At 41.7% G+C, this 23,725-nt stretch overlaps 1 protein-coding gene across 1 annotated transcript in view; it reads left to right on the forward strand.

Moving 5' to 3' along the window:
• RYR3 (ryanodine receptor 3) overlaps positions 1-23,725 on the forward strand; it is a 743,078-nt gene that overhangs the window by 500,692 nt on the left and 218,661 nt on the right. The window contains 3 exon segments of the mRNA XM_030213678.1: positions 1,981-2,040; positions 8,916-9,053; positions 9,456-9,568. Coding sequence (XP_030069538.1) covers positions 1,981-2,040; positions 8,916-9,053; positions 9,456-9,568 — 311 coding nt within the window.

The raw sequence follows: 23,725 nt of genomic DNA on the forward strand, positions 1-23,725 counted from the left end.
CTTCCTACCCACCCCCCTCCTCCCACCCTGTCAGACTGTCATAGTAATGCTTGAATGTTTTCACTTATATACACTGTCAGCTAGCACATTTGCTTATTTCCGATCTGAGGAAGAAGGGCACCTTCGAAAGCTAATCAAGAAATGTATTAAGTTATGTCCAATAAAAAAGGTATCATCTTATTTTCTTTCCATGTTTTATTTTGTTTGATTTCTATTGATACCTTAAGAGTGGACTAACACGGCTACCACACTCCTCTACTGAGGAAATGAGAAAGTCATGGGGTAGAAGGTAATGTCCTATTGTGGATTAAAAATTGCTTAAAAGATAGAAAACAGAGAGTAGGGATAAATGGTCAGTATTTTCAATGGTGAAGAGTAGATAGTGGGGTTCCCTAGGGATCTGTTCTGAGACTGCTGCTTTTTTAACATATTTATAAATGATCTAGAGATGGGAATAACTAGTGAGGTAATTATAGTTGCTGATGACACAAAGTTATTCAAAGTTGTTAAATTGCAAGAGGATTGTGAAAAATTGCAAGAGGACTTTATGATACTGAGAAACTGGGCATCCAAATGGCAAATGACGTTTAATGTAAGCAATTTCAAAGTGATGCATGTGGGAAAGAGGAACCCAAACTATAGCTTCATGACAAGGTTCCCCATTAGGAATCACCGCCCAGGAAAAGGATCTAGGTGTCATCAGTGTGCAGCAGCAGCTAAGAAAGCAAATAGAATAGTAGGAATTATTAGGAAAGGAATGGAAAACAAAAATGAGAATGTTATAATGCCTTTGTATCGCTCCATGGTGCAACTGTACCTCGAATACTGTTTGCAATTCTGGTCACCGTATCTCAAAATAAATATAGCGAAATTAGAAAAAGGTGATGATAATGATAAAGGGCATGGGACAATTTCCCTATGAGGAAAAGCTAAAGTGACTAGGGCTCTTGAAGAAGAGATGGCTGAGGGGGAGATATGATAGAGGTCTTTAAAATATTGAGTGGAATGGAACAGGTAGTCATGAATCTTTATTCCTTCGAACAATACTAGCATTAGGGGGCATGCAATGAAACTACTAAATAGTACATTTAAAACAATCCAGAAAAAATATTTGTTCACTCAACATGTAATTAAACTCTGGAATTTGTTGCCAAAGATTGTGGTAAAAGCAGTTAGGAGTGGAGGAGTGGCCTACTGGTTAGAGCACTGGTCTTGACATCTAGAGGTGGCCAGTTCTATCCCACTGTTGCTTGTTATGATCTTGGGCAAGTCACATCACCTTCTTTTGCCTCAGGTACAGACTTAGATTGTGAATCCTCCAGGGACAGAAAAATAACCAGTGTACGTACCTGAAAGTAACTCACCTTGAGCTACTACTGAAAAGATGTAAACACCGGTGCTACAAAAATAAAAATATTTTTGTAGCGCCAGAATTGGCACACGATGGGGGTGGGAACTACTGCCGAGCTGCTGCAGTAGCCCAGCGGTACTTTCAGTTTAGCGAGCAGTAAGCCAAGTTGGGCTTGCCTCCACTTCTTAAAAGACTCTCTCAATAAGTAAAAAGTGTTACTGGTATACTCATTTGTTAGTTGCAATATTGATCTGCTACTACTGATAAACAAATTTATAGGGATCCTCAGAACAACTGCATGTTTAAGCATAGATACATCTATAATGCAAAAATAGCTTCTTCCTCACAGGTTCCAATTCTTATACCAAACTTTATTTTTGCAATTATCTTTCAAATTTCCAGTGTTGAAAAAGCATCTTCAAGTGCAATGTCATAGTACTTAACTTATAAAATGTTGCTCAGCTGACAGATAAGACCTGACGTGCTGCCAATAAATGCTGGGGTTTTTGAACATTACAGTAGTCCATAACTGCAAGCACACTGTTATTGAATGGCCCTTCACATTCCTAGACATTAGAGTCATCTTTACTGCTACAGGTTTGCTGATAAATAACTTCTGGTTTCCACAGAAAGATACAGATGAAGAAGTTAAGGAATACTTGCAAAATAACCTACATCTCCAGGAGAAGGTAAGACATAATGAATGGAAAAAAGGCATAACATTGTATAAGCAGTGACCTTGGCTTACTGTCTTCTCCCACACCTCCCAAGCACTCACATCCCCCCAATGTTCAGCTGGCAACAGAGAACGTTTTTTTGTCCACCACCAGTGCTAAAACAGAAATTCAGTGCCGGGCCTTGTCTGGTGTTCGGCATTAAATAGCCAGTTATTTTAAAGCCAGATAGCGCATGACCGGTTAAGTTAATATTCAGTCTTAACCAGCCATGGGTTAGCAGATAAAGATAGGACAACTATATATGAGGCCTTATTTATCCAGTAAACATGACCGGTTACGTCTGTCCCCAGAACGCCCCCGACAGAGCCGGCTTGAAGTTCAGTGCTAACCGATTGTTTTCAGCGGCACTAACTGGTTAAGTACCACTGAAAATTACTGTATAGCTGCGAACAAGTGAGTTAACCATTTGGCGACTGTTCCCAGTCAGTTAACTCGCTTTGAATATTGGCCGGAACATGTCTAGACCATGAAAACTAGAAGTCATACCATTACAGCTGTACATTGCAAGTGTTAAGGCAAGTCATAGGACAGTTGAAAACCATAACTGCATACTGGATTTGCTGGATCCTGTCCTTCCTTACCTCCCACTCAGTCCAAGTAGTCTGTTTCAGAGTTAGAAATAAATGCAGCTGGTGCAAAGGAACTATGCTGTATTAGAACTAAAGGTTACATTAAATATTGAGATATAACAATGAGCCACTAGGTTTCATCGGCATAAATTAACACATGTTGCGGGAACCTTACATAACATCCTTAACAATAAATTTACTCTTTGTGTACTTTTTGTACCACCAGTAAAAATTCTTTGAAAAAATTAACATCTGTAACATCTCCCTATTTTTTTTCGAGCTATGCACAACTTTCCACTGTAAATGTCCTGTGGATCTAGTCATTGAGGTGGCTTTGAGCACCAGCCACTGTAAATATAGACAGGGCTTTTTTGCACATGCAGTTGCTGATCCATGTCTGGTATCGGCAGTGCGTTTTTTCTAGCAAAAAAGGTGCCGTACTCAAATGCCAGGCCACCCTTCAGGGGTTGGGTGATCATTTAGAGACTCACCCCACAATAGCCAGGCCCCCTACAACCAGTCACAGAATCTATGGCAAGGCAGAATTGGTGTATTGAACCTGAGCTCTTTCATTATAATATGGGGGCCATGGGTCAATTTTAGCAGACAATGGAAAAGGTGCCGGTACTCAGTACCCCCAAGTACCCCCTCAAAAAAAGCCCTGGGTATCGGTGAGCTGTTGTTCAACATGGCAAGTTGTACTTGTTGATGTAGTAATATGTTTAAATCCCCATTCAACAAAAAAAACATTTTAAATTATAGACAAGTAAATTGAGATCCATTATCAGAGATCACTTGATCAGGCTGGCCATAATGTGCAAACTGTACCTTGCAACACTTAATTGTGTAGACATGCCAAATCACACCCATTTGGCATGCGAGACACACATTTTGGCCTCTTCTCCAGTGCATAGGCCTAAATAGCCTCTTCACACACATTGGGAAATCCTAGCTGCCTTCTCCTTGCCCCCATGGTCTGGCATCTTTCTCTCCTTCCCACCCTAACCCATCAACTTTGCCTTTCTGGCCAGCAGTGTTGAAGACAAGCTACCTCTGGCCAGCATAGGCCCCTTCTCTTTTCCACCTCCCACCTCTTCTGAAACAATTTCCTGGTTGTGGCGGGCAGAACACGGCAGAGGTAAGGGGCCTGTGCCAACCAGAGGCAGCATGTCTTCAGCACTGCTGGTCAGAAAGCAATGTTGGTGCGGTATAAAGGGACAGAAGAGTGGAAGTATTGCTGGAACTGGAGGGGGGGCATCAACAAGTACTTGATGCTCTAATAGGGGCAGGGGAAGAGATGACGAGACTTGCTGGGAAAGGAGGCTGAACCTGCTGAAGGGTGGGATGGGGGACAGGAGCGAGGAAAAAGAAACAGGGTCCCTTGTGGGGGGAAGAGAGGGAGAGGAATAGATGCCATAACTTGCAAAGGATGGAGGCAAAGAGTGAAAGCATGGACTAGTGGGGAGGGAAAATCATGAGGGAGGGAACAGAGAGAGACAAAGACCCTTGTGGGGGGGGGGGGGGTTGTGGGAGAGGGAGAAGAAAAGATGGCAGGACCTGCAAGAGAAGGAGATGCTGGACCCACAAGGGTGAGAGGGCAGAAAGGAGGGAAGATTTTGCAGGACTTGGAGAAAGAAGGAAGAGGAGAGTTGCTAGACTCACAGGGAGGCGGAAGAAGAGAAATGGACACCTGCTGGGCCACCAGGAAGTGGGGCAGGAGAGAGAGATGCTGACCCTTGGGGGACTGGAGGAAAAGAAGAGTGCTGGCCCCCGGGGGGACAGGAGAGGCTGGCTCCAGACGGGGCAGTGCAGGAGGAAGGGAAGAGTGAAGGGAGAAGCTGAACATAGGGAGGGCTAGAGACAGAAGCATCCTGAGTTATAAATATGAACTATGCAATACGCCCCCTAGTATTCCAACCCCACCCACTGCATCACGGCCAGGAGTGAAGCCTTTAGGCTGGACCATGACACTAAGCCTCGGAGCAGTAGCACAAGCCTGAACACCCTTACCCTCTGCTGGAGGTAGAGAAATACTGGAAAGTTCAAGGAAAGCACCCACCCCACTTGTCCAGACTGGTATGGCTGAGACACTAGGGATAGTAAAGAGGAACACGAATTATAGTTACGTAATGCAAGGTTCCACATTAGGAGTCACCAACCAGGAAAGGGATCTAGGCGTCATTGATGATACATTAAAACCCTTTGTTCAGTGGGTGGCAGCGGCTAAGAAAGCAAATAGAATGTTAGATATTATTAGGAAAGGAATGGAAAACAAAAATGAGGATGTTATAATGCCTTTGTATTGCTCCATAGTGCGACTGCATCTCGAATATTGTGTTCAATTCTGGTTACCGCATCTCAAAACAGATATAGTGGAATTAGAAAAGGTACAGAGAAGGGAGACGAAAATGATAAAGGGGATGGGACGACTTCCCTATGAGGAAAGGCTAAAGCGGCTAGGATAAAAGACGGATGAGGGGAGATATGATAGAAGTGTATAAAATAATGAGTGGAGTGGAACGGGTAGACGTGAATCGCTTGTTTACTGTTTCCAAAAATACTAGGACTAGGGGTCACGCAATGAAGCTACAAAGTAGTAATTTTAAAACGAATCAAAGAAAATATTTCTTCATTCAACGTGTAATTAAACTTTGGAATTCGTTGCCAGAGAATATAGTAAAAGCAGTTAGCTTAGTGGGGTTTAAGAAAGGTTTGGATGGCTTCCTAAAGGCAAGGTCTATAGACCATTATTAAAATGGACTTGGGGGAAAATCCACTGCTTATTTATAGGATAAGCAGCATAAAATGTATTGCACTTTTTGGGGCTCTTGCCAGGTACTTGTGTTCTGGAATGGCCTCTGTTGGCCTCTGTTGGCCTCTGGGTTTGATGGACCTTTCATTCTGTCCCAGTATGGCAATACTTATGTACTTATGTAAGCATAGATGGGGTGTAGTTTTGTTCTCCTTGCCTCCCTTGTATCCTGTACAGCTGCACCATTTGTACTACTACTACTACTACTATAAATCATTTGTGTAGCACTACCAGTCATACACAGCGCTTCACAATTTAACATGAAGAAAGACAGTCCCTGCTCCAAAGAGCTTACAATCTGAATCAAGACAGACAGACAGGACAAATAAGGGGTAATCAAGACAGACAGACAGGACAAATAAGGGATAAGGTAGGACAGACAGATAGGACATAAGGGGAAAGGGACAACTGAAGAGAGGAAGACAAGATAAAGGTTACAAGCAGGTGACAAATTAGGAATTAAAAGCACATAGTATGGCCCTGGATGGGGACATGGAGAGTGGTGATAGGGATACAGATTTGTGATGCTGGACACATGGGTGAGATAGGAACACAGAGGGGTGATGCAAAATAGAGGGGGGGGGGATAGGGACACAGAGGGAGATGCTAAACAGTGCAAGAATAAGGACACAGAGGAGATGCTCAACATGGCAGGAGGAAAGAAGCAGGGACACAGAGGGGAGATGCTGGAAAGGGAAGCAGAAGGAAGATGAATGATGGACATGGAGTAAGAATAAATACCAAATGGACAAGGAGACTCTTGTAAGATAGTTAATAAAAAAAACAGAGGAAAGCAGAAACCCAAGACTAGGTTCAACTCAATAAGAAAAATTAAATGACCGAACAACAAAAGTAGATAAAGAAATTTTATCTTCTATTTATTGATTAGAATATGTCAGTTTCTGGAATGTACATTGGCCAGAACTGGTTTTAGACATGGCTGGGGCTCTTGAGAAAAACATCTAGCATTCTCCAGCATAGCGGTGGTAAATCTCCAGCTCTGGAATGGGCCACCCTTGGCATTTCTGCAGTATCCCCTGGATGGGTTCATAGTGATCTTCTTGCAGGTAAAAATCAAACAGTGGAGAAACAAGAAGAAACCAAAGCCACATGTGGTGAGCAATTACATAAAAGTCCTTTATTCAGTTGTTCTAGGATCCAACACAGACCGTGTTTTGGCCAGAGGGGCTGCGTCAGGGATCCAAGACTCTACAAAACACTAACAAATATGCATATAATTAAGACCAACCTTATCACAAATAAATCAAACCAAAAAGGCGAAGAATAAACTAATTAGATCTGATAAAAATAATTGGACACAGATATAAATTACCTATACACGTACATACATATAAATTAATTACATAAAAGAATACATAAAAACCATTGATGCATAAACATTTTTTTTAAATAAATGAACTTAAGGAAGCAGGTGTCGTATGTCCAAAATGAAAATCGCAATAACTTATCCAATCACCTAACAAATGGATAAATATAATGTACATCAGACATAAAAGGTGAATGCATAAAATTGTTTTCTGCAAAACTCTCCAAGGCATATGTGAAGGAGCATTTTAAATATGACATCTAAGTCCAATTTTGGACGTTTTGCACAAAATGTCCAAAATCCAAATAGGAAAGAAGGTCATTTTTGAAAAAAAGAAAATGTCTAACTTTTTTTTTCAAAAATACTGTTTAGAATAAGGTTTTGTGCTTTCTCTATTTTGTTTTTTTTTACCATTTTCGAAAACAAAAAAAAATGTCCAAGAGAAAAAACATAGAAAATCAATCCATCAGGATGGATGAAGGGCCAGCATTTTTAGAAGACTGGTCCCCCAGACATCCCAGGAGAGCAGTGGGGCATCCTAGGGAGCACTGCAGTGGACTTCAAATAAATGCTCCCAAGTACACATCTCACTGTTGCTCTCTTATCTTGTTTGCTGATCCCCCCAAAACCCACTACTCCCAACTGTACACCACTACAATAGCCCTTAAGGATGACGGGGGCACCTATAAGTGGGTACAGTGGATTTCTGGTGAGTTTTGGAGGGCTCACAGTTTCCCCCACAAGTGTAACGGGCAGGATATGGGCCTGGGTCCACCTGTCTAAAGTGCACTGCACCCACCACTTCACTACTCCAGGGACCTTCATGCTGATCTAATTGACCAGAGTATAACATCTGAAGCTGGCATAGAGGCTTCTTTAGAGTGTCTTTTTTATTATTTTTCCCAGCCATTTCACTGTCTGCCTTGTAAATATATTTGTCCATGTGGTTATCAAGTAAGTAAGAGAGCAAGGTGGTATTTCAGATGGCACCCTTTGCCGGCGAGGCAAGGGACCCTGGAGAAGGACTAAAACACAACTGTCCCTCTCAATACATCATGTGACTCTCCGACCGTGATTCTATAAACTACACCTAAAGTTAGGTGTAGTTTATAGAATATGCTCACGCGCCGTTCTTGCAATTAAAATTTAGGCACATCCATTTAGGCCACCTAAAACCAGGCCTAAATACCACTCAGATCAGGTGTGTTCCATAATAGTGCGCATAACTTTTTGAAATGCCCACAACCCGCCATTCCATGCCCAAGGCCACGCCCCCTTTGCCTGCATGCATTAGAATTTACATGCACTGCGTTATAGAATACTCCTAGAAAGTTGTGCGCGTAAATTCTAATTAAAGCCAGTTAGTGCCACTTATTTGTTGTTAAGTACCAATTATTGTTAATTAAGTTGTGCACACAATTTGGCCATGCGGCCAAATTAGTACACACAACTTAAGGTGCCATATATAGAATTTGGAGGTAAGTTTATAGAATACTGTCAGTCAGTTACACCAGCCTTTGACATGGCATAAATGCTTGCATTTAAAGTTAGGCACTCAAAAATCGACTTACACTAGTATTCTGTAACAGTTTATATGCCCAACTTTGCTGTTATAGAATATTTGCTTGTTCAATGTTTTAGCACCTAATGTTTGGAGCCCTTTTATAAATCTAACCAATAGTGGACTTATACTTATAGTACTATATATATTAGGCACTCAGATATTTTTTAAAATGGTAGTTTTCCTTTATCACTGCACAAAATGTATAACTGCTGTTTGAATATTGACCTCTTTGTATCTGTCAATGTTATATGTCCTACCACCTCTGCTGAAAATCTTTTCCAGAGCCAACTTATCTTTCAGTTGTACTGTTTGCGACATTCCATTCCTCTAGTTCCATACTGGTCCTTTGTTCTTCAGCATCTCATTCTACTGAAAATACTACCTTCTGATATGTTATTGAAGCCTGTCTCCAATTTGACCAATGAAAAAATATTTTTTGCTATGTAATGATAGATATTAGCAGCTTGGCATAACTTTTACAAATGGCTATTCTGGTTCCCTTAAAAAAGAATTCACAACACTATTTCATACTACACAATATATTCTTGTGTGCAGTCTGATGACCCAGCTGTGAAATGGCAATTGAACCTTTACAAAGATGTCCAGAAGAGTGAGAGTGATGATTGTCTGGACCCTGAGCGAGTGGTGGAACGTGTACAGAAGATCTCAGCTGCTGTCTTTCACCTGGAGCAGGTAGGAAAAATCACTGCTGCATCGTGCCTGCATCAATAGCAGGAGCCTGTGCCTAAGGATTCCAATTGACATCTTAAAGTTTTTATTTTAGTATCACTAAAATATAGTGAAAGAATGGTTACAGGATCATCTGTGGACAGAGGCTCTATGATGAACAGTGACTCTGTGATGGGCACAGCCTTACAATAGATTAATATACTATAGTAGGCTGAGAGTTCACATAGAAAGATCTTTGATAAGCAGCCCAGGGTGAGTTTCAGGGGGGTGGGGGGAAGGGCCCATCATGTGCAGAGGTCTTGTGGGAGGCTGAGAGTTCATGATGAACTGAGGTTCAGGGGTGAGCATAGGCTCTACTATAGACAGTTGTGTAGATCAACTAAAAAAATCTAATTTCATTGACAGATTGAACAGCCATTGCGGTCAAAGAAGGCGGTGTGGCACAAGCTCTTGTCTAAGCAGCGTAAACGAGCTGTTGTGGCATGTTTCCGGATGGCTCCCCTATACAATCTGCCTAGGTGTGAGATTTAATTTTTATATATTTACTCACAATTTTAGACAATAACAAACCTTTAGTGTATCCTTTGTATGAGTAGGTTAGCCATTTGTCTCTGAATGATAAGGGAGAAATAATAGATAAGACCAGATATTTTGTAAGTGCTCCTGTTTCTTTGACTGTGGATAACATAGCAATGATTACAAACAGCATTTCTTTTACTCCGTTCCCTCTCATCACTTTCTGTTATTCCCTTCCCTATCAACCTCTCCCTTTATTCTCCACCTTCTTGCCTTTTTCCTTCTTTACCTCTTCACTTATGTCTTCTGTTGATGCTGCCAAAAATGCACAAAGAAACAATGTGTAGTGTCATAATATTTATTTAATGCTACATACAGCCTTAGGTCAGAAAGGTTTCCTCAAAGCAGTAACTGTTTTGCACTTATATTCAGTAATAAGAGTTGGAGCACCCTATATCTGTCTTTGACTGATTATTTGAAGGGACCTCTGCACCAGGGCCTTTCAGGAGTAGTGGCCAGTACTGCCAGGCACTTTGTGAAAACTCCCAGTCCTGAAGACAGGCCAAAGGGCAGAACTTTGTATTGGAAGTACCAATGTAGGAATGTAAATATGAGATATTTCCAGTGGTTGGGATGTCATGTAAGCATCCTTTAGATCAAGGGAGGCAAGCCAGCCATCTTGAATGTTTCTTTCTTTAAGTAAAAATTGAAGTCTCAGAAGTTCAAGATAGATTGTAAGCCTCTGACTTTCTCAGGATAAGGAAGAATCTTGAGTAGAACCTGCCATCCTCATTGCCTGGTGTAAATTCTTCTATGGCATTTGCTTTTAGTAAGGAGTTGATCTCTTCTGTTAGAATGCTGAGATGCAAAGATGTAGCGATCAGGCCCTGACTCAGCAGAATGAAGGTACAATTTAGTCTGTAATCATATTGGATGATTTCCAAAACCAGATGATGTGTGGTAATTGTTTGCCATTGTTTTTATTTATTTATGTAATTTTAACATTACATACCAAGTAATACACTTGTACAGAAAAGCAATGCCAGTAAACAAAATTTAAAAAAGAAATATGTACAGAAACAAACAAGCTTTAACCCAGCAGTGCATTAGACCACAATTCTTGAACTACAAGATTGAGTAAAGGAAGAGTAAGAAATAAAATTAACAAAGAAACTTAGAAATCATATATGACATGCCTCACTCAGTAACTTACACCTTTAAATTGTGCAAATTCAAAATTATTACAACATGAATCATAGAGTTGGAGTAAGTAATATCTGGGCTGGAGCCTGTTTAGAAGTAATAAAAGTGAAAAGATGAGAAAGCTCAAAGAAGACATACTTTATCGACTGCAGTTTGATTATACATTTATATGGGAACTTCAACCAAACAGAAGCTCTTAACTGTTTGACTGTTTCTGTGTTTCCTTAGACATATCTGGAAAGATTCTCACTTTACAATTGAGAAAAAGCTTATCTCGCTTCCTTAAGAAGCCATTCTTTATTTGATGATAAAGCTAATGTTGCAACCAAAGTAGATAGAACCACAGAATCTGAGTCAGAATATTCCAAAATAACTGAAACCTCTAACAAATCCATTTGAAAATTCTCCTCTCCTTGTAGTGAAGAATCCTTCTTCTTTCTAACTGGGAGATAATATACCAGTGTAAATGGCGATAGATTAGCAACAGGAATCTCCAGTACTTCAAATAAATATCTTTTCAACAATTCCTGAGGTAGAATCATGGGAGACTGTGGAAAGTTCTAGAATCTCAAATTACAATATCTAATATAATTTCAAAAATGTCCATTTTTGACTTCAAGTTATTCATAGAATTTTGTAATAATTGGAAGAACTCTAGCTTTTTCTCCACCATTTCTACTCTTTGAAACACTTGAACCAGTTGCTTGGAATTATCTCAACCTGCTTCTCCAACTGTATAGTATTAGAAGATAGCTGCTGAATTTGTTGGGCAAGAGTCTTTCCGAAATCTACTATCACCTCCCAAATTGCATCAAGGATCACAGAATCAGGATGGGACAACAAAGAAGCAGGTAAACCCTATCTCACCTTGGATAGACACAGTGTCCAAAGTTTCAGGTTGCCTTGGTCCAGAGAGGCCTCTACTTACACCTCCACTGAGGCTGGCATCCAGCATTAACTCCTTGCCAGTCTCTATCATTCCACTTTATGAATTCGAAGCCTCTCTCACCACTTGGAACTCAGCTTTCTCTGGCAGGGTCTCAGGGAGCTCAGGACGCAGCTGACTGTATGGCTGGGAATGTAGAGGTGGTGGACGAGGAGCCAGGCTCAAGTTGACATCATGCTCCAGTGGCTGAGCAAGGCTGACATCTCTCGCAACAGGTCCAGTGGGTCAATGGATCCTTCAGAAATTGTAACAGAAGCCACAGATTTGTCTTTAGGACCTTCCACTGGTGAGATTGAGAAGGTTGAGCTGAAGACTTCCCCCTGTGTTTGCCTATTGTTTAAAGAAAAAACAAGGATTAAGGTAAGAGCACTTCTGCAGCGTGTCAGCATTGTGCCGCCATTGCTTGCCATTGTCGATGGAAGTGGCAGAGCCTTTCACCCACTGAAATGCAGTCAAAAAACTTAGTGAGGTTTTGAAGTTGGTATTGTAGATAATGCTTGCAGCTTACATTCTCTTGGACATCGATTTTGGATGTACATCTGGGTGGGTTGGTGTTGAACCTGAGGTCTTATGCATGGTTGATATCTTCTTCTTGGATAAAATTGTTTATATTCCTGTCATGGATGTCTTCCCTGAGTCCTGAGGCTCTTAACCACGCTGCTTGATGAGCCGAGATAGCCACTGCTGCAGTTCTCTCTGCAGTGTCATACAAATCATGCATAGATTGAATTAGGTGATTACTGGATTCTGGAAAGATTAGATGTAAGGAAACACTTTGGTCCTGTGGAATTAGAATTGAATTGTAAAGCTCTTTAAGCTGTTGCAATATGGTCTGCTGAAATGTAGCTTTTGTACTTGATGAGATATAATTTTCATGTTGAGCATCAACCTCTGTTAAACGTTTTTTGTCTAGCATTTAGGGTTTTGTTCTCTTAGAAGTTTTACTTGTTTTTAAAACTGCCTCAGAAATTACTGAGTTATAAGAGAACTGATATTGGTCATGTCCAGATGCTGCTAGCACTCTTACACCTGAGTTCTTAGCATCTTGAGATAGGTTGAATGAAAAAGGGTTTTTTCCATATAGACAGTTGATAGAAGTGACGTTTTCTTTGTTTACTCATAGTTTGTTGGACACAGTGCTTCTTTACCTTTTGCTTTAAAAGTATTTGTTTATTTGAGATGTTGCTGTTGTCCCATGAATAAGATGGCAGAAAAATCATGCAGCATTAGGGGGGGGGGGGGGTGGAGTAAAGCAACAATCTCAATTCTGTAAGCTTTGTGCTTCAGAGTCCCCTTCCACTGAAGGCAAGGTAATGACTTGCTGTGCAGGAGTAATACTTGATGATTTTACACTTCCTATGATATCTGACTGAGAAGAAGAAAAAAGGGCCAAAGAGAAGATGTCAGCGACAAGAAAGTGAAAGTGGCCTGCATACTGGCAAATAAAGAAAAACTATCGTGAGGAGAGTTGGAAACAAGGAGAGCTGCCTAACGTATTGGTGAGACTGAGGGGAGAGAGAGAGAGAGAAAGTTGGGGAGAGCTCTGCACACGAGCATCATCAGAAGATATCACATTTGAGTGTGACTGCATCCCCCTGCTTGTCTGTGGAGAAAACAATTTCCCGTGGGTTCCCTGGGGTATGAATCTGTTTATAGACCACCTCGCAACTGGGACATCATCCCCTCCTTACATATGCATGTAAGATCTATTGAGGAGGTACCCCACTCTCGAAAAACCTTCTGGGCTACATCCATGTCCAGAGACTATCTCTGAGGTTGCAGAACCTGACTCAGTCTGTCCACCCTGCCAGATATGTGGCTCTGAGTGATATCCTCTAGGGGATGACACACATCCATATCCTTGACTACTTCCTGACACAGAAGGTACAAACCCATGCCTCCCTGCTTGTTGATATGGTACATTGCCACCTGATTATTTGAATTAGAATGATTTGATTTGCTAACTGATCTCTGAAAGCCTTTACAGCTTTCCATACTGCTCTGAGCTCCAGGAAGTTTATTTGTTGATGTTTCTTGTGAGCAGACCACAGACCCTGAGTGTGGAATGCATGTACCTGAGCTCTCCATCCCAGTTTGGATGTGTCTGCCATTAATGTTTTTTGAAATAGAGGAATTTGGAAGGGTATTCCTTTCACCTGTTTGAATTGAACTATCTACCAAGACAGAGACTCCTTGAGAGGAGCAATGATAGAAATCACATCCTGAAGATTCCCTCTGGCTTATGTCCATTGGGAAGACAGGGCATATTGAGACTTCCTCAAATTAAAGTGTGCCATGGGAGTTGCTAGGACAGTGTGACCCAGCATTTGCAACATCTGCTGAGTTGACTTCTGCTGACTCTGTTGCACTTCTGTGACTACTGAAATCAGAGCATTGATCCACTGCTGCAGAAGAAATGTGTAAGCCTGAGTTGTGTCTAGCAGGGCTCCTATAAAGTCCAATCATTGTCATGGACTTAGCTGTGACAAACCCTAGTAGCTCTAGTACCCATATGGTCATGTGCATTTCACCTTCTGATGTGCTCTAGGTAGGGAAACATATGCACTCCAAGTCTGTGTAAAGATGCTGCCGTGACTGCTAAGCAGATTGTGAATACTCTTGATGCTGATGTGAGGTCAAATGGTAATATGCGATACTGGAAGTGGTGCTTCCCTATTTGGAATCTGATATAGTTCTTGTGATTGTGATGTTTCTGAATGTGAGTATAAGCATCTTTTAAGTCCAGAAAGCATAACCAATCTCCTTTTTGAATCAACAGCATCAGGGTGCCTAAAGAAGCTATCCTTTTTTTGGCTAGGTAGTTGTTCAGGGGCCATAGGTCTAGGATGGATAAATTCCCCCTGTATTTTTTGTGATTAGAAAATACTTGGAAAAAAATCCATTCCCTCTTTCCCCTGGTGGAATGGGTTGGATCTCATTGGCCTCTAGGAGGAGAGAGTTCCTTTTTAAGCATTTCCTGAGGCTGAGAGCTTAATTTTGGAGGAATTCTATCCAATTGCAGATGGTAACCTAGCTGACAAATTTGAGAACCCACCAGTCTGAGCTGATAAGAGGCCATTTTGGAAACATTTCAGTTTCCCTCCTACCAGAAGGTCATCTGAACAGTTACGGAGATTGAAGGTATACACTGCTGAAGGCAGTCAAAAAGCTCATCCCTTGTTTTCACTTGGGGACTCATTGGGAGCTGGTAAGAAGCTATATGAGATGTAAGAATAGCATTCTGAAATAATTTTTTCCCAAAAGATTCCAAGTTCCTCACCTCTTTCCCCAGGGGCACTGAAAAGTGAGTCTTCATACTCTGGGCTTTTTTGAGAGAGTATTAAACCATCGAGGAATAGTGAGGAAGCTGGAGCTTCTTGAATCCTAGAGTCGACCTTCTTGTTCACCTGTTGTACAGAAAGGGCTGTCTCCCACATTTTCATCTGTACTTGTTTAAGAATTCTGTGCCCAGGCATTGTCACAACTTCCTTTGGGGGGTCTTCGAACTGGAGGATATCCATTGTTTCTGCCCTGGGCTCATCCTCAGTTTCCAACTGAAATGTGACACACTTGGCCATTTCCTGTATCAAATGGAAAGGAAGACAGCTCTTCCAGGGAAGATGTTCATCTCTCAAGTGGTGGAGAAGGATCTGAAAGTAGATCAGTGGACCTCTCCTCTGAGAAGCCCTCTGGATCTTCTCCAGATACCCAGGAGTGCTCAGAATCTGACTAATAAAAATACTCAACAGGAGATGCCTCTGTTAGCTTTCCCTGAAGGGCTGTAGATTAACACGTACACAGTGTGTACCAACCCCAATGTCTTTTAAGGCCTCGGTGTCAATGCACGACTTGCAAGTATTAGTGCTCTCAAAGCCATAGCTTCTTCACTAGCAAAAAAGTGCTCCATGCATTCCTCAAATCTGTCCATGACATGCTTCTTGAGGGCTACTAGCCAAGATATTTGGGGTATATCAGGTGTAATGTCTCAGCAACTTGGAGTCTAGCACACCACCCTCCAATGTTTTGGAGGGTGAATCACTCCTATGTTGGGGGTGCTTCAAGGGCACCGGAGACCTTGGTGTCTTGATGCATTAAGCAAGGCGAATCAATGTTGGTGCTCCTTTGCTTTTGCCTAATGCCCCGCATCTGCATCCCTTGGTGCTGATGAGGATGAGAACAAATCCTTTCTCTTCCTCAGGAGGGGATCAGATGATGCCTGATCCTGGTGGCCTCTGTTGACACTCGATGTTGAGGGTAGTTGAGACACTCTCAATATTGATGCATCCCCAGTGTCCAGTGCAGCTCTTGGAAACATGAAGACTGGTGTTTCCAATGCCAAAGTTTATGGACTAGACTTATCAGTGTCAAAAAACCTTTTGTGCTGCTTCTTATGATGTCTGATGCCTCTCCTAGACATTTGCAGGCTAGAAGTAACATCGTCTGCAAACTACCATCCAGAGGCCATTTTTAATAAAGTATTATAAACCTACATCAGTAAACAACTCTCGTTATATCTGGAAAAATGTTCTATATTACACTGGTCACAATTCGGCTTCAGATCGTCACATAGTATGGAAACATTGTTGCTAGTTCTAACTATATATGTTCAAACAACACCTATACAAAGGTGACCAAGTAATTCTTCTTCAATTCAATATATCAGTGGCGTTCAATGCGGTTGACCATACATTGCTACTCAAACACCTGGACCAGATAGGAATAACAAGGACTATAATCAAATGGTTCAGTGAATTCCTTTCAAATCAAAGCTATTCTGTGAAGCAAAACAACCAACTTTCCAACTACTGGTCTCCTAACTGCAGGGTCCCTTCTCACCTATCCTGTTCAATCTCTTTATGTCATCCCTTGCCTCAATACACCTGGGTCTTAATGAACTACAATTATTCTACGCGGTTGACATTCTGCTTCTCTTACCAGTGACAGCATCAAACAAAGATACAAATTCAGTCTGTAGCAAAGGTGTGACTGCCTGTGCTCTGACCAATAAACTGAAATGGAATGCACAAGAAACCAAGATCCTATAGTTCTGAAATCAGGAAGTTGAGTTCCCATCATCAATATCTTTATCCAATGGTCAAAGCTTTACAGTCAAGTCTGAAACCAGAGTATTAGGGGTCTTGCTTGATTCTTCACTCACTTTCTCTTCTCATATTAACCAGCTATGGCAGAAAACACTATTCAAATGAGAGAGTTACCTGTACATCTAGTCAGATCATGCTTCGACCAGAAAGCCATTGCACTACTAGTCCAAATGTTAGTCCTACCTCACTTGGATTACTGTAATGTTCTATTTCTTGGTATAGAGAGTCAATATCAGAAAACACTGCAAATCATACAGAATACAGCTGCTAGACTAATATACAGATTGAATAGATATACTAGTGTTTCAACTCATCTTAACAAACTGCATTGGCTTCCCATAGCAGAACGACTCAGGTTCAAAGCTGCTTGTTTAGTTTTTCAATTCTTACAGGGTTTCACCTCTGAACTGCTGACTAAGACCGCTTCTCTATGTTTGGTCCAGTCTAACAGACTGAAAGAACAACTGATGCTAGCGTCACTGTTTCAAAAGACAATTCGAAATTAGAAGATTTTCAGTTTACTATTCCCTGTACTTGGATTTAAAATATGGAACTCTCTACCTATTTGCAGCAGAACAGAAAACACCTTAGCTTCAGGAAGAGGCTAAAAACCTTTCTCTTCCCAAAGACTGCTTCATAACAATCCATTGACTTCTACCTCCTAGTATCACCCATTATCCTTTCCTATAATGTTTATGGTCTCATGCATTACACCAGTGGTCTCTAATTGTTCTCATACCTCACATTAGCATTATCAACTTTTGTCTCACCAAGAATGTAAACAGCATTGAACCCTGGAAAGGGGATATTAGTGGTATACAAGAATTGATTTGATTTTATATATCTATATCTATCTAGCTATATATATATAAAGGTTCCTATCAATAAGTGGCAATATGGATCAAAATTTCTTCTCAACAACACCACGGCATGAGCTATCTACATTTAAAAACCACTGTATCACAACACACCAATAAAACCAAAAGTTAAAGACATTCAATAAAACCCAATAACGCCAAAAGACCAGATTGTTATTATGGCAAACTACTGAGCTCGCCAAAACCAATTCTTAACCAAACAATATGCAGCTGCATGCATTCATCCCTTAACTTAGATTCAAAACGGATTTATTGATGACATTCCTCCCCATAGAAGCGTATAACTGTGTTATTCACTTTAAAGGAGCATCATGAACTTTATATCATCAAATTTACCCAAATTACCACTGAAAGATATCAAAGAGTCACCCGTGCATATCTTAAATATTTTAAACAACCAAAAGTAATGACACATAATATAATCCTATGTATCTGCATCATGTATAATTCTGAACTCCACAAAATGCTGCTGTCAGCGTGGCAAAATAATGAGTCTACCAAAAATAGGTCATAACCAAACAATATTTTGCCACATTCAGTCTTCAACCCCAAATCAAAATGGGGCATTCTTCCCCATAAAGGCGTGATTTATATTGTTAAATATTTGTTTACATTTGTAAAGTATGAGGGGTCCTTTTACTAAGCTGTGTAGGCGCGTACAAGTGTCCTTCACACGTCAATTTTGAACTACCGCTCGGCTACTGCATGGCCCTGGCAGTAATTTCATTTTCTACCAGCGCGCACTGTGAGGCCAGGAAAATTTCTGGCATGCGGCGCTAACTGGGTGGTAATCAGCATTGTACACATGCTGACAATTACTGCTCGGTTAATGTGTGAGACTTTACCGCTAGATTTATGGGTGGCGGTAAGGTCTCAGACCCAAAATGGACACGCGCCAGTTTTAATTTTGCCGCACATCCATTTTCGGCTTTAAAAAAAGGCCTTTTTTGCAGGTGCGCTGAAAAATGGACCTGTGCGCGTCCAATACACCAGCACAGGCCACTTTTCGATGCACCTTAATAAAAGGACCTCTATATTTGTTCTTTTTGTATTTTTTCCCCTGACAAAGATATTTTCTCCATGTCTGATATTTGATTTTTTAATAAACTGTGCCCGAACTTGACTCCTGTGTCCTTGAATCCACTTTACTTTGCCTCTCTTGTGGTTTATGACAATTTGCAAAAGTCCTGTTTCTACATACCAAATCCTGCTCTATGTGCAGAAATGGATTTGAAAGTTGCTAAGTATATTCCTCTTTGCTTAATAAGAGAACGAAATAGTGTAACTGTTTTTTCTTCTCCACAAGATATTCTTAAGACTGATGCTGGTGTTTATTTTCTGTGGTTAGTTCTTAAATGAAAACCTATATGCTTTTCTCTAGACACAAAATTAGCAATTTCTTCCTGATCACCTACCAACATTTTTGGCTTGAGAAAGTACATGAAAATCCAGACAGACTTATACTGGTGCTAACGGTAATGTAACTTAAAGCAAGTCCCTCCTTTATGCACAAGTATCCTTCCTATACCAGCCACGATTAATATAATGTTTGAAACACCCTTTTGCGCAATTTGCAAAATGGGACTCTGATTGGTCAGTCTGTTGCACACAGGTATTTGTGCCCACCTTTCTGAACTGAAGATGGTGGTTGCTCATCTTAAGGCAGAGTTGAAAAAATTCAAAGAACTTTCCTTTAAAGGCACAGTCCATCAATTTTACCTCTACTGCCTCCGAGGATTTCAAGAACAAGCGCTAAGATATATTCAAGTAGCCGTTAAGCCCGTTAAAACGGGCGAGGTTTCTAGCTACCCTCCTAAGCACCGCTCCCTCCCCCCTCCGTGCCGGGCCCCCTGCACTGACCTGACAGCACCTCTCACCTCCGTGTGAAAGTGCTGCAGGCAGCAGCAGATCGCTCTGCTGCTGCCTGCAGCGCTTCCACACGGAGGTGAGAGGCACTGTCAGGTCAGTGCAGGGGTCCCGATACGGAGGGGGGCGGGAGTGGCGGCGGGGATGAGGGGGAGGGTGGAGGTTGGTGCGTGTGATGTTCTTTTCCAGGCTCCAGCGGCAGCGTCCAACAGTCCGACTCCATTTCCCTTCCTGTTCCGCCCTCTGACGTCATCACATCTTGATGCGAGGGCGGGACAGAGAGGGAAGTCTCTACTGCGCATTTGCAGGTGAGTCGGTCACTTGCCATTTATATGTTTGATGGGCAGTATATCAAATGTGAGTAAACTGTAAAATGTAACAGTGGGTTCAAATTAGACAAGAACAATAAGGACCCTGTTTACTACACTGCGCTAGAGGCACACTAGCGTTTTTAGCATGTGCTAAACATTAGCGTGAACTAACCATGTTAATGCCCATAATATTCCTATGGGCGTCTACACAGCGCTTGCTAATTTTTAGCATGCGCTAAAAACACTAGTGCACCTTAGTAAACAGGGTCCTAAGTCGTTTATTAATAATTTATATATAACAATTTATAATCCACTTCCCCAAATAAGGGGTCCTTTTACTAAGGTGCGCTGAAAAATGGCCTGCAGTAGTGTAGGCACGTGTTTTGGGCGTGCACAGATCCATTTTTCAGCGTGCCTGCAAAAAAAATGCCTTTTTAAAATTTTTGCCAAAAATGGACATGCGGCAAAATCAAAATTGGTGCGCTGCTATTTTGGGTCTGAGACCTTACCGCCAGCCATTGACCTAGCGGTAAAGTCTCACGTGGTAATTGGGTGGTAATGACCTATGTGCGTCAAATGCCACTTGGTGCACGTCCGATACACGCATCCGAAAATTATTTTTCGGATGCGCGTATCGAATGCATGCCAAAAATGAAATTGTCGCAAGAGCCACACGGTAGCCGGGCGGTAACTCCATTTTGGCGTGCGGCTTAGTAAAAGGGCCCCTAAGTGACCAAAACAGTGTATATAAAACATACCATACAACACAAATTGTATTATAGCCGAGAGAGAAGCTTGAGTCACATGAGTTAAAAAGTCATACCCCAGGCTGCACAATTCTTTTATGATGCTGGCAGTTGGATAGAGTCCCACAGGTGACAGACTTTATGGTGAACTACCATGAAGAATACATATATGGTGACAGAGGATCCCAGGAGAGAAGAAATCACCTTATCATAATGGATTCTCCGTTCAAAGGAATAGATTTTGGGGCTGGAAGCTGGAAGGGATACAAAGCAACAATCTTCAGACTGCTGAGGCAAAAAGGAAAGACACATTAAAGCCATTCTTCATTTGGGAGACATATTTTTTTTTAATAGAGTTATCAGGTTTACATAGCATTTTTTTTAAAACAAGGGTATAATGCTACCTTTATAATAGCTGTTCTCCTGCCTGGTGTTACATAGCAATTTATGAAGTCCATTTACTAAGCTGCAGTAAAAAATTGGCCTTAACATGCCCTTGTGTGGGTCATTTCTGCGCACTAAGGGGTCCTTTTACAAAGGCGTGCTAGCATTTTTAGCATGCACTAAAAATAATCATGCGCCAAATACTAGAGATGCCCATATATTCCTATGAGCGGCTCATATTTAGCGTGCACTATAATCGCTAGTGCGCCTTTGTAAAAGACCTGCTAAGGCCATTTGAACCGCAGCTGTAAAATCCCTGGTTTTCTATTTTTTTACGTTAATAGTCATGTGCTATTGTTTCCATTAGTGTGCAGCCATTTTCAAAAATTGCTACGTGAGTGCTTGCCACCACCTAATTTGTAGGCAGTAAGGACTCATGCTTTAACTGTGCGCTAGCACGTTAGTGCATGGTAATGTAGATATACTAAATGGTTAGTGCAGGAATTACAACTCTCTGCCCTTGACATGTCCTTCAAAAAAAATACAGGGGCCCTTTTACGAAGCGGCCTAACGCAGGCTTACTTCTCGCTAAAAGGGAAGTACCGCCGTGCTACCACAGCAGCCCGACTGTAGTTCCCACACCCTGTGCTTGCCATTTCCGGCGCTACAAAAATATTTTTATTTTTGAAGCGCCGGTGTGTACCAGGCATTAATAGGACAGTGCTGTGTGCTGCCTGGTTATCACCGGGGTAGCGTGGGAGCCCTTACCGCCACCTCAGTGGGCGGCAGTAAAGTGCTCCCACTCAAAATGGGCACGTGGCAAGTGATTCACTTGCCACACATCCATTTCTTTAAAAAAAACTTGCCTTTTACCTGCTGCAGTAAAAGGGGGCCTTGGCGCGGGTCAAAAACATGCACCGATGCCAGCGCAGGCCCCCTTATGCCACAGCTTCGTAAAAGGACCCCACAATTTGCACACACATGGCAAACTAATGCATAATGCTTTAGTGCATTCTGCCTTAGGCACACATTAGCACCTAACTCAGGGGTCCTTTTACAAAGGCCCATTCATTAAGATGTGGCCTGTGCTACTTTTAGGGAGTGATTTTCCCATGCACTCAGGCCACGTTTTAGTGTGTCTGCCAAAAAGCCAAATTTCTATTTATGGCAATAATGGCCAGGCACTGAGTCCAAAATTAGCACTTGGCCATTTACCGCAAGAGCCCTTATTGCTTCCTATTTACTTGGCGGTAAGGGCTCATGTGCTAATCCCACGGTAATTAGGCAGCCTGCAGCAATGTGGCCCACTACTGATTACCGCTAGGAACACCTCCGCGGTAGAAAATAGAAAATTATTTTCTACCATGGGAAACTGCATGCACCAACTTTGGAACTATAGCTGGGCTCCTTTGCTACCCCAGCGGTAGGGCCAATTTGGCACACGCTACCTGTGCGGTATCCCTACCGTTCCTTTGTAAAAGGTCCCCTCTCTAACGCAGTAAAAGGACCCATATAAAAATTTGGGACTAGATCACTTAGCTCAGTCTTGTATAATTCTCAGCAAGAGATCACTTCAGCAAGGGATCACTGAAGCTTCCTACTAAAATGTCGTAAAAGTTTTGAGACAAGACCTTTGACAGTGCACTTTTTCAGTAGCATGTTTCAAATTTAGTATAGGGGACCTAGAAGCCCTTTAATTGAAGGTATTTAAACTATGGCATTCTATTATATGACCCCTTCTGCCCGGGTGCTCAGATCCCTGTCAGTCTTGGAAGAGTCAGGGAAGTAAGGTAAAGTGGAACACCTACATTGTGGGATTTTAAAACATCTTAAAAAGAACTTGGTAGTGAAAGGGAAGCCAGCCAGTGTAGGAGAAGGAAAAGGATGGTGAGATGTTCGAATTTCCTAGCATGACAAAAGGGCCTAATGGCTGTTTATTGGAGAATCTGCATGCATTTGGCTTGATAGGAAGGGATTCCGGCATAGATTACATTGCAGTAATCCAGCTGGGATATCAGGAATGCCTGGATAAGAATGTTAAATGCTGAGAAATCAATAAAGCTACGCAGGTAGTGCAGTCTGCGCAGAGACAGAAAACCAGTTGTAACTACTGCAGAGATTTGTTCGTGAAAATGTTATTTGGAGTCGAGAATGACCCCCAGATAATGAAATGATAGAATAGGTGCTATTAGTAAGTTAATAAGTCTTAAGGGCATCACGGGTGAAATAATACCCCAGTTTATCCAGCGTGTTGTTGTCTTGTCGGATTTAAAACTAAATTGTGTTCTTTTAACCATATAGCAAGAGACTCAAGATAAGATTGCAATGGATCAAGGACAATATCAGTAGTGGAGGCTGGAAAAATCAACAATATATCATGACATATAGGAATGCCTTGATGTTATGTGATTGAATAAGAGTTGCCAGGAGACTGAGGTAGATATTAAACAGGAGTGGTGAGAGGATAGATCCATGTAGGACACCACAAGTAAGAGTGGGGGAAGATATCCTAGATCAGGGGTTCTCAACCCAGTCCTCAGGGCACACCTAAGCACTCAGGTTTTCAGGATACTCACAATGAAAATACATGAGATAAATTAGCATGCACTGCCTCCATTGTATGCAAATATATCTCATGCATATTTGTTGTGGATATCATGAAAACCTGACTGGCTATGTGTGTCCCGAGAACTGGGTTGAGAACCCCTGCCCTAGACTGAAAA

The sequence above is a fragment of the Microcaecilia unicolor genome, chromosome 9 (assembly GCF_901765095.1).
Source record: "Microcaecilia unicolor chromosome 9, aMicUni1.1, whole genome shotgun sequence".
NCBI classification, from domain to species: Eukaryota; Metazoa; Chordata; class Amphibia; order Gymnophiona; family Siphonopidae; genus Microcaecilia; species Microcaecilia unicolor.